The 15591-nt window shown below is 38.3% G+C and overlaps 3 protein-coding genes across 7 annotated transcripts in view; all 3 read left to right on the plus strand.

Annotated features, from left to right (window-relative positions):
- The first annotated feature begins 70 nt into the window (after positions 1-70).
- LOC105676956 (SUZ RNA-binding domain-containing) lies at positions 71-1937 on the plus strand. Its single transcript, XM_012375187.2, has 4 exons — positions 71-223; positions 626-687; positions 859-1039; positions 1152-1937. The coding sequence occupies exons 1-4, from the start codon at positions 179-181 to the stop codon at positions 1341-1343; spliced, it is 480 nt and encodes a 159-aa protein (XP_012230610.1). The 5' UTR covers positions 71-178; the 3' UTR covers positions 1344-1937.
- Positions 1938-2457: 520 nt separating this feature from the next.
- LOC105677014 (late secretory pathway protein AVL9 homolog) lies at positions 2458-9106 on the plus strand. Its single transcript, XM_012375292.2, has 9 exons — positions 2458-2672; positions 2759-2956; positions 3036-3264; positions 3330-3519; positions 3599-4133; positions 4219-4353; positions 4452-4840; positions 5003-5091; positions 5409-9106. Exons 1-9 carry the CDS (start codon positions 2604-2606, stop codon positions 5609-5611), a joined length of 2037 nt encoding a protein of 678 aa, XP_012230715.1. The 5' UTR covers positions 2458-2603; the 3' UTR covers positions 5612-9106.
- A 337-nt stretch (positions 9107-9443) lies between these two features.
- The window catches only part of Tlk (Tousled-like kinase), a 43541-nt gene continuing 37393 nt past the window's right edge, over positions 9444-15591 (plus strand). Inside the window, exons 1-2 of one of the 5 annotated variants that reach the window (XM_012375285.2) lie at positions 9444-10941; positions 12770-13137. In XM_012375285.2, the coding sequence (XP_012230708.1) occupies positions 13107-13137 (31 nt within the window). In that variant the 5' untranslated portion in view covers positions 9444-10941; positions 12770-13106. Of the gene's footprint in view, positions 10942-12592; positions 13138-15591 lie in introns of those variants that run through there. The other 4 variants (XM_067357134.1, XM_012375286.2, XM_012375287.2 and 1 more) reach the window with 4 other exon arrangements.

Here is a 15591-nt window from a genome sequence, read left to right on the forward strand (position 1 = left end):
CGCCTATTCGGTGATTAACAATATGTAGTTTGCATTTCTCACGATATAAGGCAGCACCGACACCGTCCTCAATTTTAACACGAATGTACCCGTTCTCTCCAGTTCTCTTTGCACTTGACTGATCGCACACGGTTCGTAAAACTCGAGAATTTCCACGGAAATTCGCGACGTGTCAACCATGGACGACGTTCTCGAGAGCTGGGAGCAAATAGAAGAGTCCAGTGTAAGATGCATTTGAAATTCCGTTTTCTAAATTACATATGGAATGAAATAATCGCGTCTTAACCTATACCGCACGCGAACACCTTCAAGTTCAAGTTTTTTGGCACCGCACGACTGAGAAACTGTCGAAAACAATTGTTTTCTGTGTTTTTGCGTTAAGTTCCATCATGTGTTCGTAATTGCATTTTATCAATGGATTAGCACATGATCCCGAATTGCAATAATTACTGTTACCATAAGGGTACATTGTTGTATGGAGTGTGTAACATTGTAAAGTTTACATTGTTTTTTTTTTCAACGAATATTTTTTTTTAATTTTTAAATGTCTTATTCCGTTATTTCTTTTATTTAATTTCGCATATTAAAAAATTAATATAATGTATAAAATTATGATAAATTTTAGACATTAGACAAAAAACTGGATGCCCTTCGATTGCACGCGGAGGAAGAAGTGGAATCTTCTAGGTAAGTGTTTGGACATATATTTTTAAATATTCTCTTTTCCGTTTTATGTTTGTCATAAACTTATTTAAAAGTATGCTGCTGTAGTCTGTATAGTTAAGAGTATTATTTTTTATCATTATTTATCATGTAGCATATATTCTATTTATTATATATCCAACTTCTTAAAAACAGGACTAGTCATAACACAAATACAAAAATGATCATATTGGGTGAAGATGGCCTCAGATCGCAATATGTACCACCAAAACCTATGGTAAAGATATTAAAAAGACCAACCAAAGATTCGCGAGGGAGTGGCGATGGGCCACTGAATGAAGATAAGCCTAAACAACCTATCAAATCTTTGAAGCAGGTATATATTTGTTTTGTTATATTTGCTACTTGTTGCTATTTAGTATTTATTGTTATATTTGTTACTTATTTCATCCTTTAGAATATATGAGATTGTAACGAGTAATTTTTAGAGGGAGCAAGAGTATGCAGAAGCGCGAAAGAGAATCCTAGGCGAAGAGAAAAGCCCAGAAGAAAAGATGATGCAAGAAATCAACAAAATTCAACCAAAATCAAATTCATCTAACGGCAGCAACGTTCCCAACAATGTGGTTCGCATGCCTGCTGGCCCAGATGGCACTCGGGGCTTCAATGTACGCAGGTAGCGCGTCTTCTAGGGATCATCTCTTTCCACCCATCTACTTCCTTTCCTTCTCTGCTGTTACGGAGAAGAGAAACGGCTATGAGGCCGATGTCACAGCTTTGCGTTCACGATCTGAGCGCACGAAATATCCTTCGAGCTATGTCCCGTGAGGCGTTATCACGCGTGGACTTATTAGAAAATCGAGAGAAAATGGACTTGAAACGAAGACGAAACGCTAAACGTCACGCCGCGTTCCGTCGGTGTTTTGCGATATTAAAATATTTTAAGGAATCAAAGAGAAGACGAAATATATAAAAGAGAAGATTAATTTATATGTATATATGTATATATATTCGTTATATTATAAACGTAATATATACACATATATATTACGTGAAGAGTCACAATTAGGGCGATGCAATGGAATAAAGGCGCGAATTTGTTACATGCATGGCAAATGCAGTTTGTTTCACATCATCAATATGTAAAATATTCAAAATCTTTGATGAATTGTGTAATACGTATCTATCTAATAAGAGACTTCTTGTATATACATGTACAACAATTGTATGCAATATGTTTTGCGTTTTGTTAATAAATCGAAAATATTAAACAAGTCTCTTTTAAACTGAGTTTTATAAGAATATGATATAAACGTAAAAAACTTTTTCTCATAATTTTATAATATCTTTTTATATTATTATCATTGATAGTTATGTAAACAGTATCATGAGATAATTGAGTTATAAATATATTCAATGCTATCGATAATTTAATTTTATATGTCGACTCATACATATCGAGTGAAATTTTCATATTAAACAAATGGATCATTTAAAAAAATAATAATAAATCAAATAAAATCCTGAATCAATCGTCCTTTGTTAATAATTTTTTTAAATCCCGGCTAAAATGGAGCGTTTCTGTTAAGAAGGAGAAAGAAATAGTATGTTTACTCTTTTCTAGTGTTCGAAGCTAGCCGAAGCGCGAAGCTTACATGACATACATACATGACTTGCGCATGTGTCGGTACTCTCTCTCTCTCTCTCATGCTGCTTGCTGCCTGTGTCTCAAATCTGGCGTCACTGATCCGAGTATGATAACGTTGTGTATGTGTGTACGTATCGTGTGGCGCATGTCAAATCTCGTGTGCCGCTATCAGCTCGTCTGTCGGTGGGAAGGTATTTTTTGTGATTTCGAAATGACGTTCATAAATTGTTGGTAGAAATAAGTGTTCAGAACTGGAAATTACCGCAGCGTCGTTTCGACCGGAACTGTAAGGATGGCGGAATCGAACGGACCAATTCTTCACGTCATTGTTGTCGGATTTCATCACAAAAAAGGCTGCCAGGTAAACCGCCAATTAACCTGTCTCTTTGTCGCATCCGCATTCTGCGCATTTTAATCGCGTTGTACTAATTTAACGTCACTTTTCAGGTTGAATACTCGTTCCCACCCTTGGTGCCTGGTGCGCCTAATGAGTGTCCTTTAGGATGGAAGTATTTGCCTACGCTCGCCTTACCCGATGGTTCTCACAACTACGACGAAGACACTGTCTATTTCCATTTACCTAGTCTCAACGATCCAAAACGCACGATATATGGCATTTCATGTTTTCGACAAATACCAGTTGAGGTATAAATAAAGATATTTTGTATTAATGTTTCAATTTTTATTTTAATTGATATTAAATCAAACATTATTACATTTATAGAAACTGAAAAACCGCACATCTGACATAACAAGGGGCACTGTTCAAAAATCAGTTTGTGTGCTGAGTACTTTGCCTTTGTACGGACACATTCAAGTGAAAATGGCCCTAATAACGCATGCATACTTTGAGGAAGGAGATTTTAGTAAAGTGTCTTTATTGGAGGATACTTATCATCATCTTAATTCGTGTATGAGTGGCGATAGTCAGATACCACCACAAATTTTTGTTGGTAAATATTCGTGAAGAAGTTTCTGGTCGATAAAATTATAAGACTTACATTTAAATTGTTTATAGGTTTATCAGCAAGAGATTTTATACTGCAATTTCGTCACAAAGTATTGCTCTTATTTAAACTACTTTTGCTTGAGAAAAGGATAGTTTTTTATCAATCGCCTGTGCAGCCATTATGTGCCACAATATTGACTCTATTGTCATTGTATCCTGGCATGATCGAGCATGGTCTTCAACAAGCGGCTTGTGTCAGGTACTGCAGAAACCTTTTAATAAAGTTAGTCTACAACGGAGATTAACAATAAATTGATAAATATTTTTTGTCTGTTTAGACCATCCAGGCCAATGTCTCCGATTCCAACTTTTGACGAAGAAGAAATCTCGACAAGCAATATTGTAGATTCCAATTTATCGTCCACCCATATTGTCAAAGATAATATGTCAAACTCAAGCGACGAGCAGTGCAATGATAACAGTAACAGAAACTCTTTATGTATCAATGACAACAAAACTATGGAATCTATGGAGGGCAAATGCTTGGACGGACTGCGGCACATAACTTTACAGAAGAACAACAATGACAATGAAAACCTAAATATAAAGGTTATTGAAATCGAGTCGGCGCAAGAGTGCACTGAATCCTATCTGGAAGACAGTAACTCGAAATACTCACCGAAGCCAAATGATAATGTGCATAGGGTGCACAGTGTAAATGCCATTACGTTAAGTACGGGTGACACGGATAATAGTTTACCTCGCGACACAAGTAGCGATGCGCTCTCTGACGCTAGATTAACGAACAGCATCACGCAAATTGCACACATTAATCCGGAATTATGCGGCTTACCTTTAGAACTATTTACAAAGGTATGCTTCTAATGTCATTATATCAATCGCAGAGAGTATAGTGAAAAGCATATTGTTAATTTTATAAAAATATTTTATTCTCTAGGGATATCTTTGCTTGCCCTATCTGTCGTTGCCCTATTTGGATCTCTTAGGAGACGTTAATGTTAGAGGATACATAGTAGGCGCTACAAATGTGCTATTCAAACAAAAGAAGCAACTCATCGATGTGCTAGTCGAGGTAAGTGTAAGAGTGTAAAGATATTTTAATTTATATTTTAATCACAAGATTAGATACAAATAATATGACTTATAATTTTATGTTATTAAAAAAAACAGGTTGAAAACACACGGATAGAAGCGACTGATCCCGAGTTAAGACGACAACTGCACCTCACCACTGAAGATCTGAGATTCGCTGATTATGTTGTAAGGCATGTGGCCGAGCCTCGGAAGGATATATTTCTAGACGGAGTAGGATGGGAGGGCGGTGACGAATGGATCAGAACGCAATTCCGGGTGTACCTGTTGAGCATGCTGCGTACCTCAATGCAACAAGACACCCGCCAATCGGATCACTACAACGCAGCGTTCATGTCCGCGTGGCGCAGTACAAATAATTATAAGGCGTGGTGTAACGTGAGCAAGCCGGAGATGCTTAATATTGAACCCGGTCATCCTTTTGCTGGTCAGCTGTCAGTTCAAGATATGAAGCTGCGTTTATCGCAGTAAGTAAAAATCAGAAATTGTTTCAAATATAAGTTTAGAACAAGACAACGAATAGATACAAAAATTCAATCCATAGTTTTTTTTTGCGTTCTTTACGTTTTATTTGTATTCTGACTGAATGTGAAATGAAAATAAAACATGTCTTTTGTGTGTGGTTTCAGTACTATGCAAAATACAGAAAGTGGCAGAAAGTTGAATCAAGCAATGGCATCAACTGGGCGCGCTGTAGCAACCACGGGGAAAGCCGTAGGTAAGATTGCACGATTTGCTAATTTAAATATAAACGTAACAAAATGTTATAATGTTAAAGAGCACATTTAAATATATTATCAGTTTAAATATATATCCATATTCCATAAAACTGCACATTATTATTTAAAAAAATAATGTATGCACTGTTTTTTTGTTTTGTTTTTACGTTTTCATCATGTGTTTATGTTTTACATTTTTTTAATCATATTAAAAAATTATTCGCAAGTATTTACATTATAACGCAAATTAGTTTCGCCAATCGCGATCGGAATCATGCGTATAAAAGTATTATTTCTGGAACTAACAATTTACAAGGGGGAGCATTGTCACAAGCGAAGGGCGCATTCTCAAACTGGTGGAGCACACTGACGACAGTTCAGCCGGTCGACGAAGCAAAGATTGACAATCAAACGGCAAACAACGCAGTGTCTGGTATTATGGATAAAGCGTCTATCGAAGACGAGGAGATGAATGTCTCTACTACCAATAACGCAGACATTAGCGTAGACCTTGATTAATATAAAAATTTATGCCAATGGAAAGCGACCGTGAACGATCGGAACTAAAAATATAAGACGGGTACCGGTGAAGAGCATAAATAATGATAAAGATATGTAAAACCGACGCAAAGAATTTATTCTAAGCGAGTAAAACATGCTTGTGTGCTAAAAGGCCGAATCTTTTAAAACATCTCAGTTTTAGCGGAAAGAAGTGTGACATAAAAAATTAAAACCGTATGTACAACTTATTATATTAATATGATATGCAGTTTCACAAGGTGATTCTTTAGATCTGCAGACAATTACTAAAGGTTACAAACATGATATATCGCTGATTTAAATATAATTTTGTAATTTTTGCCAAATATTGTATATAATTTCCATATACTTTATATGTGATATTATTTCGTTAAAACACAAAAGACACGTAATAATTTTCTACTTAATATCTTTAATATCACGTGCTATAATTATACGATATTCTATAAATAATTTAATTCTAATTTTCGATAAAGTAAGCATTTTTTCAGAATAAAAGTAATTAATTGTATATCGCTCATTCTTGATGAGTCAATCATGTATTTAAATGTATACGGTATACAAAAATATTGTTTTGTTTATGTATAGAGATACTCTTGTTTAAAAAAGTACCTGTATCCTTTGTACATAAAAAATAGTACAGCATTATATTTACAGCGCACATTTACGTCACGATTATTATTATAGTGATTTTTTGCGCGTCTCGCATGTTATTTTGAAGAGACTTTTATTTAATTTATTGCTCAGAAATGGGAAGAATATATTCTTCTTTAAGCGCGTGAAAGAACGCGAAATAGAGTTGGCATATTTGACATATGCCGAATCATACACTATCGATTGTATCAAATTTCTATTTACAGGGTTTCAGTATTTTATATCGTCGCGAGTAGCGCATTATATGTAAACGATGCGAAAAGTTCGGAACTAAGGCCACTGATACGTAGCAAGGCATAAAAACATTGTACATTGTTCCATAATTCATTTCATTAAAATTATATAATCCTGTTATTGACAATATTGCTACCTCCATTTATTGTCGAGATTACATCGTACGATTAGTTATGTGCATGACACAAAACGATCCCTACAATTCGATAGATCAGTAATGATAGATCTAAACTGAGATATAGATAGTTGTTAAAGTGACTTGCTGTATCCCTATATTCCTCGGAATAAATTGTTAGCTTTATAAAGATCGTGGACGATCATTCTTGAAATGAAGAGCTGCCGTTAGTAGTAGCGCAATTACATTTTAATTATGCTTAGAGCACGTGTAGATTATTTATAGCGCTACTAGCGTAGTCATTATAGTAACGTACGTATTCGATTAAGGTGAGAAGTTTTTCCTTCGCTACAATCGTAGGCTCGCGCGAGAAAAAGTTTGTAACGTAAAGATTCATAATGATATTATTAATTTACTTTTTATAGAGCATGATACTTAATACTCAGCCTATTTTTACACCATCTTTGGGTTAGTTAATAAATTTCCAAATCAAACGGCCACATTTGGCGCTGAATAAACATTTTTATTTACATATGTAAGAAGTATATATTTTTTAATTCTAAAATTGTAATATTATATATATTTGTTATATATATTATTTATATAATCATCAACAAAGTGATATGAAGCTTCAGTCTGCTAAAGTTTTTTTAAGTTATTATTTAATTAAAATTCGGAATTATTTAATAGAAAGCAGTACATATATATATGTAGAAATTGTAAACTGTTTATTTCGAAAGACTGATTAAGTAACTAATTATAATGAATAATTTATCTTAAATGTGTGGTCAAAGACTAACACTTTTCAGAATAAACAGTGCTGAATTTCAGAATAATCATGCTGATCTAGTTTAAGTTGCTATATAAGTACATTATACTTGTGATATTTAGTTTGTTATAATTTGTAACTTGAATTAAACTTCTTTAAGATTTGCTGCGTTTTGCATGCTATAAAATATATTTTTATTTACATAAGTGCGCGGTGTGCCAAATGTGGAACGTATAAATTTTTTAGAGGAAGCATCGATGTATGGACAAAATGTATTTTGCAGTTAAATGGCGCGATAAATTTAGACGAGACAATGACCAAGCTACTAGTCAACAGAATACGTATTAAATAATCTCTTGTAGTAAATCTTTCAATTCCGTCGTTGAAAAAATTGTTTCTTTAATAGTGTATAGTTATATTTAATACTTACTTGATAATTACTTTTATTTACGCTTATTTGTCTACATAAAAAAATGTATAGAAAATGTATACAAAAGTATATTTGGATCTTTTTATTTAAGACTGTTGATAATAATGTTTGATTTATCATTACATATATTATTACAAAATATTTTTTACCGGTTGTCATAAGATTGTCGATTATTATATCCTATTTTTTTATATTTCTAATCTTTTTTGCAATGGAATTATCGAAATATAAATTGCAAATATAACAACACACAAAATATAAATTCTTTTTGACTTATAGGGCTTAAGAGAATCTAACATATCGTTTGCTTAATCCGTTCGCACAGTTCAAATAAAAAAGAAATGAATATCGAGTTCGAACTTATCTTCAGCTCAAAAGAATCGTGCCGATTTTTCGACTAAATTCAAACAAATTTTTTTATCGACACAAAACTTCATTCAATTCAATTATATATTGTCCATTTTGTTTGATGATCTGTGGATCATTCGCGGATTTTCAGATTTTGGCAAAAACAATTAAGTCATCATTCACGATAGAAGATCTACCAGCGCTCTGTATCTTTGAAACTGAAATTTCCTGCTCGGAATTTCAGCTCTTCCTAATCCTATCAGTTACGATATCATCCCCATACACATATCGACTGAATGGTCTGTCACCTTCTCATCTTTCCGAAACAAAAACAACATTATGCGCCTCAAATATTCTACAGAAACTTCTATGTTTATATAGAATCTAAATTATCAGAATAATTCTTCAAAACTTACTCTCTTCAATAATAAAATACCTAATTTGAACCCAAATCGTTCTAAAAAACGATCGCTAATGGAATAGTCGCTAATACACTCTCAAATTACACTAACAAAAATCGGCACGAACTCTTTGGTTGACCCAATGACGCTCGATTTTCAAACTTTGTCCGAATTCATCGATCATATGAAATTTCTAAGCCCTACTTATTATTTATCGAACTAGAGGAAAAATAACAAAATAAAAAGTTAATAAAGTAATCAAACAATTGGATGAATTTGCACAGCTTTAGATATTATATTATCGCGAGAGAAAGTGATTTGGATTAAAAAAACCACTTCCTGTTGATAATTGATATGTTTTCTATATTTATAACACAAGTTTGTACAGCTTATGAAAATGTAAAGAAACAAAATGTCGCAATCAGAAACGATTTATGGCAATGTATTGTATTGTATGACTGTGTAGTACCACCATTTGTCAAAATATTAAAAAGAAATAATATATCCAATTCTGAATGTTTAAGTAGTTCTTATTAAAATGAGTTATACTAATTATATTTATTAGATATTATATCTGTTAAAATATGCTACGTATGCATATAAATTTTTAACAATTAACAATTTGTATATTCGTTCACATTTGCGTTTTATTTATATAGAATTATTATATAGCCAGTGTGAACGCGCCCTTAAAATCCTTTTACGGAGCGGGGTGCGGGACGCGGAACGATACGGGACTGTACGATACGGCAGCTAGTAGGGAAACGAAAGCGAGAACCGGGGATGATCTCGCCGCGAGCCGTGACTGGTCGGCCGATGCGCCGCCGAATAAACATCGTAGTTCACCGATAATAGCCGAAGCGCCGTAAGGTGCCGCTCGGCCTGCACGAGAGCGAGACAGAACAGCAGGCCGTGCGAACGCCATGGTGTGTGACTGGCAACGTCACTGTCGTCACCGCCGCCGCTGCTGTTGTTAAATTTCGTGTCGCGAATGCAGCGAGAGACATCCGTACGAGTCGCGAGTGAAGTGTCGGATGTGCAACGTGTAAATCACAATCGTTTTAGACAAATCGCGAGTGAGAGAAATATATATATGTGTACATCCATATATATATGAAAGTGAAGAACGCGATGCCGCGTCGCCTTTTTTAAAAGTCCCGTGTGTCTCCGCGCGCGCGTCGTCCGCGAAACCACTGATCGCCGAACGCCCGCTCCGCGCCGCGCAGTGCAGTGTGTGTACACGTACGAGGCCGCGTGTGTACGCGCGCGTGCTCGCTCTCGTGTTTGTGCATGTGTATGTCGCGAGTGGCTCTGTGTATCGAGAGGAGAGTGCGTTACGGTTCCTACGAGGTGCGCTTTTTAGTACAAGTACTGCCGGGCTAGCGAGCGAGAGTGTGGCCGACGCGCGCGTACCGGCATCTAGGATATTTCGCTCGTGTCATCGTTCGTGTTGTGCCGTGGTTGTGTCGTCGTCGTCATCGACGTCGTGATCGTCGTAGTAAACGTTCTCGTTTCTCGCGTCTCAGTGTCGCAGTTAACGACCCGGTGTTATCGTGTGACGCGCGGTGTGAGCCGCGGTCTCCCCGGGTGGTTCGCGGTGTCTCGTCGCGAAAGAGTGCGCCATGCGAGAGAGGGATAAATCGGTGACTGGCGGGCGGCGGCCATCTTCCAGATGAGTTTTTCCTCCTTTCTTCCGATAAACGGAGCGCGCGCTATGCCGTGAGGGAGAAGGACGGAGAAGGCGAAAGAACGTAAGAGAGAACCATTGATAGCACGAGAATAAGACGGATCGGAAGAGAGCGCGTGAAACGAGAAGGATTATCCGCGTCTGTCATGCAACAAGAGATGCGGTGAACGGCGCGTGCTACTCGGTGGAGTCACGAAATTTCACGAGAGCCGCGTGTCGCCGCTTCGACCAGCCTTCGTTCGCGAGGCTGTGTGGAAGAATAACAGTCGCTCGTGCCCGCACGAGAGAGAGAGGGAAAGAGAAGAACGTATTAGGAAGTGCGCGCTTGTCCGCGCGTGTGAGACAGAGAGGAAGAGATTCAACGAGAAAGAGAAGCAGGGGGGACAGTGGAGCGAACCAGAGCGGAAGACGGAGAAAGAGACATACCGCGTGCGGGGGAAGAAAACGGAAGCGGTGCGGAGTGAAACGAACGTGGAGAGGCCGACCCCCTATCGTCGCGCGTACGTTCGTAATCGCGTCGTTTTCGCGATCGTAAGATCGGCGGGGTGGAAGGAGCGGCAAGAAGAGAGAAGAAGAAATAAAAGGAAAAAAAGTGAGTCGCGTCGAGACATCGTCTTCCTGCGATCTCGGTGGAGTGCGCGTTTGTCAGCGGTGGAATCGATTACTCGTCGGTGTGTAACCTCCAAGTCTCTGGCTGGACGTCGCGAGGAGACTGGGAGGCGGCGGCGGCGGCCCGAGGGGGTGGCGGAGAGGAAGGCCTCGGCGACCCGAGCCATCGCCTCTTGCCGTCGTCGCCTTCGCGTTCGGCGATTCTCGCGTGCGTCTACGAACTGAGTTTTTCGAGCGTGTCGCGCTCGAGAATTTGCGAACTAATCGCAGCGGATTAATACATTCTCGGGACACCCGAATCCACAAGACGGATCGCAGGCCGTTCACGCGGCGCGGCGTGTGCACCGCGCGATTCGTCCGATCAGATCGATCGGCGGATTAAAACGGCCGGTTGCGCCGACCGTGCTTTGCCGTCTCGATCAATTTGCTCTCTTTGACTAAAGCGGCACCTACACACACAGTCGGTATTGTTGCGTTGTAATTTTGTCGACACTGATATTGGGGCCAATAAGGGCCGGGACGCAATGAACCATAAGAGTAAGATATGACATTAGCAATCCACTGTAAGATGTTACGGGATATGTTCAGCGATTGTGTACGACCATCGCGCTATTTCAATTCGTTGTTATCAAACTTTTATTTAATAATATTTTTAAGTGAAACATATGGCATTTTTCATTAAATGGATTTTCATCCATTCCAAATTAATTAATCACGATGATGTCATTAAGCAATCTTAGATTGATCAAAATCCGTCCGATCAAAAACAATAATATAAATTTTAAAAAGTTCTGACTGTTCAACGCCATTCAAGTCGCTAATTTAACTTACTCACGCATTCTTTTCTCAAGTATTCTTATTATATTCAGACAAAACAATCCGGAAATCAATATAAGTTGATTAAACAATCGTGTACTGCGATCCGTCGTGTGATTCGGGCTTAAACGCCGGCGCCCTTGGCTCGTGTCAGCACATAACCTCATCTTGCTGGTCTTCCTTAGGATTCGTTCAGACAGTGGCGATTACCGTTAAGAGTAGAGTGCCGTGTTTTCGAGAGCTACACTCTTTTTCATTTCTTTGAATGAAACAGATACACTCTCATGCTTTACAGGTAGAAAAAGACAACAGAACGAAAGCACAGAAACGAATGTAACAGAAAGTTTATCACATGTATTGCATTTTTTTTTAAATTCGAATTTCGTGCTCGCATTCTGGACAGATTTCTTGATTTATCATACCGCCATTATGAGTGTTGCTACACCTGGTATACTTACATTGTGGCTTAGTTCACCCATCTTAGCTTTCCTTTCCGATATTATGCCAGATGAGCAAAAGGAGAAATTATTCTCTGGAGAAATTCACGCGTGTTTGAAATCGTACGAAAGAATCTTGAAAACGTTGAAGTTGATGTGTATCAGTACGTGTTGATCAATTCTTATATTGCTCCAGGGTTTCATCGCTTTGTAATCGTATTCATGTATTCTTAGACAATAGTCCGGTATTTGCATTGTGCATTGTGATGAATCCGAATAAACAAGACCTACGCGACGAGAAACTAAATTTAAAAATAACTTAACTTGTCTTATAAATAGCTTAACTTGTCTTATTGAGTGTTTGTTTCTTCATTTTTATATCCTTATGTAAGATGATATTTATGATATCAAGATAACTGTCTAGTGATGATTTTTTTTTATTTTAAAACATTTTTTTTAGATCTGAAACGAATTCTAAGGAGACGTTAATTGATCCGTCCGAGTTAAAAGTTAAAAGTTATCCGAACTATTAGTAACGTCAACTAATTGTGACTAACGATTACGGGCGTGTGATAGCGATTAAAAATAAGTTAGACGCTCGACAGTTGTGTAGACGCGCGTGATCCGATCATTATAGAAAGAGAAAGAGAGAGTTTTGCATTCGTCGCGGAACTCGAAGCTGGAAATCAGGGAGTGTGAATTCTTACGGATGCTCTCGCGGTTGTTGCCCACCCGGTACATCGCGATCGAGAGAGTGTAGTGTGAGATCAATAATGAGACAGGTGCTCTCATTGGTGTAAAGCGATGCGGCGGAGCTGAGAGTTTTGTCGGGCGGCACTGAGGGGGCTCATGAAAAGTGTATCCGGCGCGCGTAACGCCGCCGTCAAAGACCACCACCGTGCCGCGGGACATTCGAGCGAGTTGGATCAGTGTGATTATAATGTAGTGCCAACTTTGCAGATGGATAAACAGGGATGACTGATAATTGCTGGAACTCTGGCGGTGGTAAGTCTGGTCAATATATTTTAATTCTTTTATCATTGAAAAATTTCATAAAGTTTCGAACTATCGATAGCTAATCTGATTGAAAACGTCCGATGGACTTCGCGCGAATCGCGTTATTCGAAGAGTTTTGATGTCTATGGAAATTTTTGCGACACCCGGTGCATGAAAATACGGATGTTATTTCGGCCTCACAATACATGAGATTAGATAAGTAACGCAAGGATAAATCAGGCGACACAGACACATTGCTCGCTCAATTACGTTTGTATGATCCGCGAGTGTTAATGCTGCTTCAAGAACCGCAGCAAAAACTTATTTTGTAAGGAGTTGAGCTGTATTTCGCTACTAATCAGTAACTTTTTATCCGCTTTATGTATGAGAAAACATGCGTAAACAGCCTCGAGAATATATTTTCTGTTCGTAAGCATTAGCGAAGTAGTTTCGAAGTCTCGTACTATTATGAAGGTTAAAGGTGACTACGCATTTTTCATAAAAACGATCATGAAAGAGTCTATCTCCAAAAATATGTTGATTTCTTATCTTGTATCGTTGATATTAATACTTAGCTATTACTGGTGATACACACTTGGATTTCATGACAATGTGTACGAAATTTAATGCAACTTCGATTTTTGAGAAGAATACGTTTCCAAAATTGTTATAAGAATGGACTTGTAATATTAGATTGATCGGAAAGTTTCTTCGCATTTTTGCAATAAATGACGTCAGCAGTAAATTGCATTATATACAGTTAAAGCATCGAAAGCTATCCACTCGAGTACCCTCACCACTTTCCAAAAGCATTGGAATGAATGCTTTTAGAAAGAGGTGGAAGTACCCGAGTGGATAGCTTTCGATGCTCCTAACTATACAAATTATCCAATGAGGTAATAAGCTTTAACCATTTCACAGAGTTGACAATTTTCTGCGCATTAAAAAGAATTCTTGCATGTTACCGCTTATCGAATAAAAAGAGAATCTAATTACAAGTATCAAATCCGCTTTGTATGTTGAGCTGAAATTTAGTTCCGTAGACTTCGCACGTGAATTATGTTGTTCCATCAGTATTCACTGAGATATAATATTCTCGGCCTCAGTTGATCGTTGTTTAATCACGCTACCTTTTAAACAATTAATGCACGTCTGTAAGATAAGAATCTACGATTCAGTCAAAGTCACGAGTTCACCGTTTTATCTTGCGCCGAAGTACTGCGGGGAGAACTCACTGCGGAATAAGGTCCCTGCTAAGTTCATAAGCCTCACGGAAACTTTCCGATAACGTTACGTTAACCGATTGACTAACGCCGCACTTTCCGTTTTATCGCGCCGGGCAATGGGCAGAATGAAATACCGAGATGCCGAAAGTTTATATTATTTATTGGCATTCCGATATTAACTGAGTATTGGAAATAAACTATCTGCCGTAGAAAAATATGAGAGAATTACGCGCAATATGCGCGAACTGCTGCGTTGCATAAAGTTGTACGTCTGCGCTCATCGACGACGACGACGACGACGACGACGACAACGACAACGACAACGACGACGACAAAACCCGACGATCCTTTTCTCACCTTTTATCACGATGGAAATACACGGCTAAAGAACGACAGCGGCTCGCGGAATAGTAGATTCTAGTGAAATCATGTGTAATTAGTCATCTCTCTATAAATATCTATCTTAGTCGCGATAAAAGCGGCGATAAAGACGCTGGTGCCGCTCTCGGTGGCCTTGTACGGTGTGTAATATTTGGCGCTGCGTTTTAGCTTTATTCAACAAAACCACGAAATAGATGTTTCTCGATAGCGGTGTCGCTGACGAGATGCTCGCCGTCCGTGTATTCGATGACACACTTTTTCAGAGGCTGCCCAGATGCAGCGGCAACGGCGGCGGCGGCGGCGGCGGCGGCGGTGTCGGTTGATGGACGCGCGCGTGTAACGTGCAACTTGCCCGCCGTTCGTGATAGAACCGCCCGCGAAATATCCGCGTACAAACGTCTCACATTGTTGCTAACGCCGCTCGCTTTCTCCGCGCCTTTTGTAGAACGAATGAAATTCCGGCTGTTACTGTCGTGACACTTTTCCGATGTAGCATTGCGTCAAGTAAAAATTAAAAAACAACACACAAAATGCCCGTTTATTTCTATAAATCACAGACTGAAATCATTTATGTTAATTAAGAAAAATTTGCTTTATAAATGTTACATGGATTAACGATAAATAGTAGCGACAATATCTCACGAATTTTAATGTGTCAGATAAAATATAAGTATTTTTTTTATTGTTAAAAACGTCGCGCGGTACGTTGCACGTTGTGTTGTAAAAGTGCATTGTTTTCAGTTGCACAATTAAACTCGCACCTCTCGCCGAAGCCGCATCTCTATGTTCTTACGGCGAGTCCATTCGCCTATCTCCCCAAGCACTACGAATAAAATAGCCTTGCCCTCGTTTTACA

Source organism: Linepithema humile, chromosome 6, assembly GCF_040581485.1.
Source record: "Linepithema humile isolate Giens D197 chromosome 6, Lhum_UNIL_v1.0, whole genome shotgun sequence".
NCBI lineage: Eukaryota > Metazoa > Arthropoda > Insecta > Hymenoptera > Formicidae > Linepithema > Linepithema humile.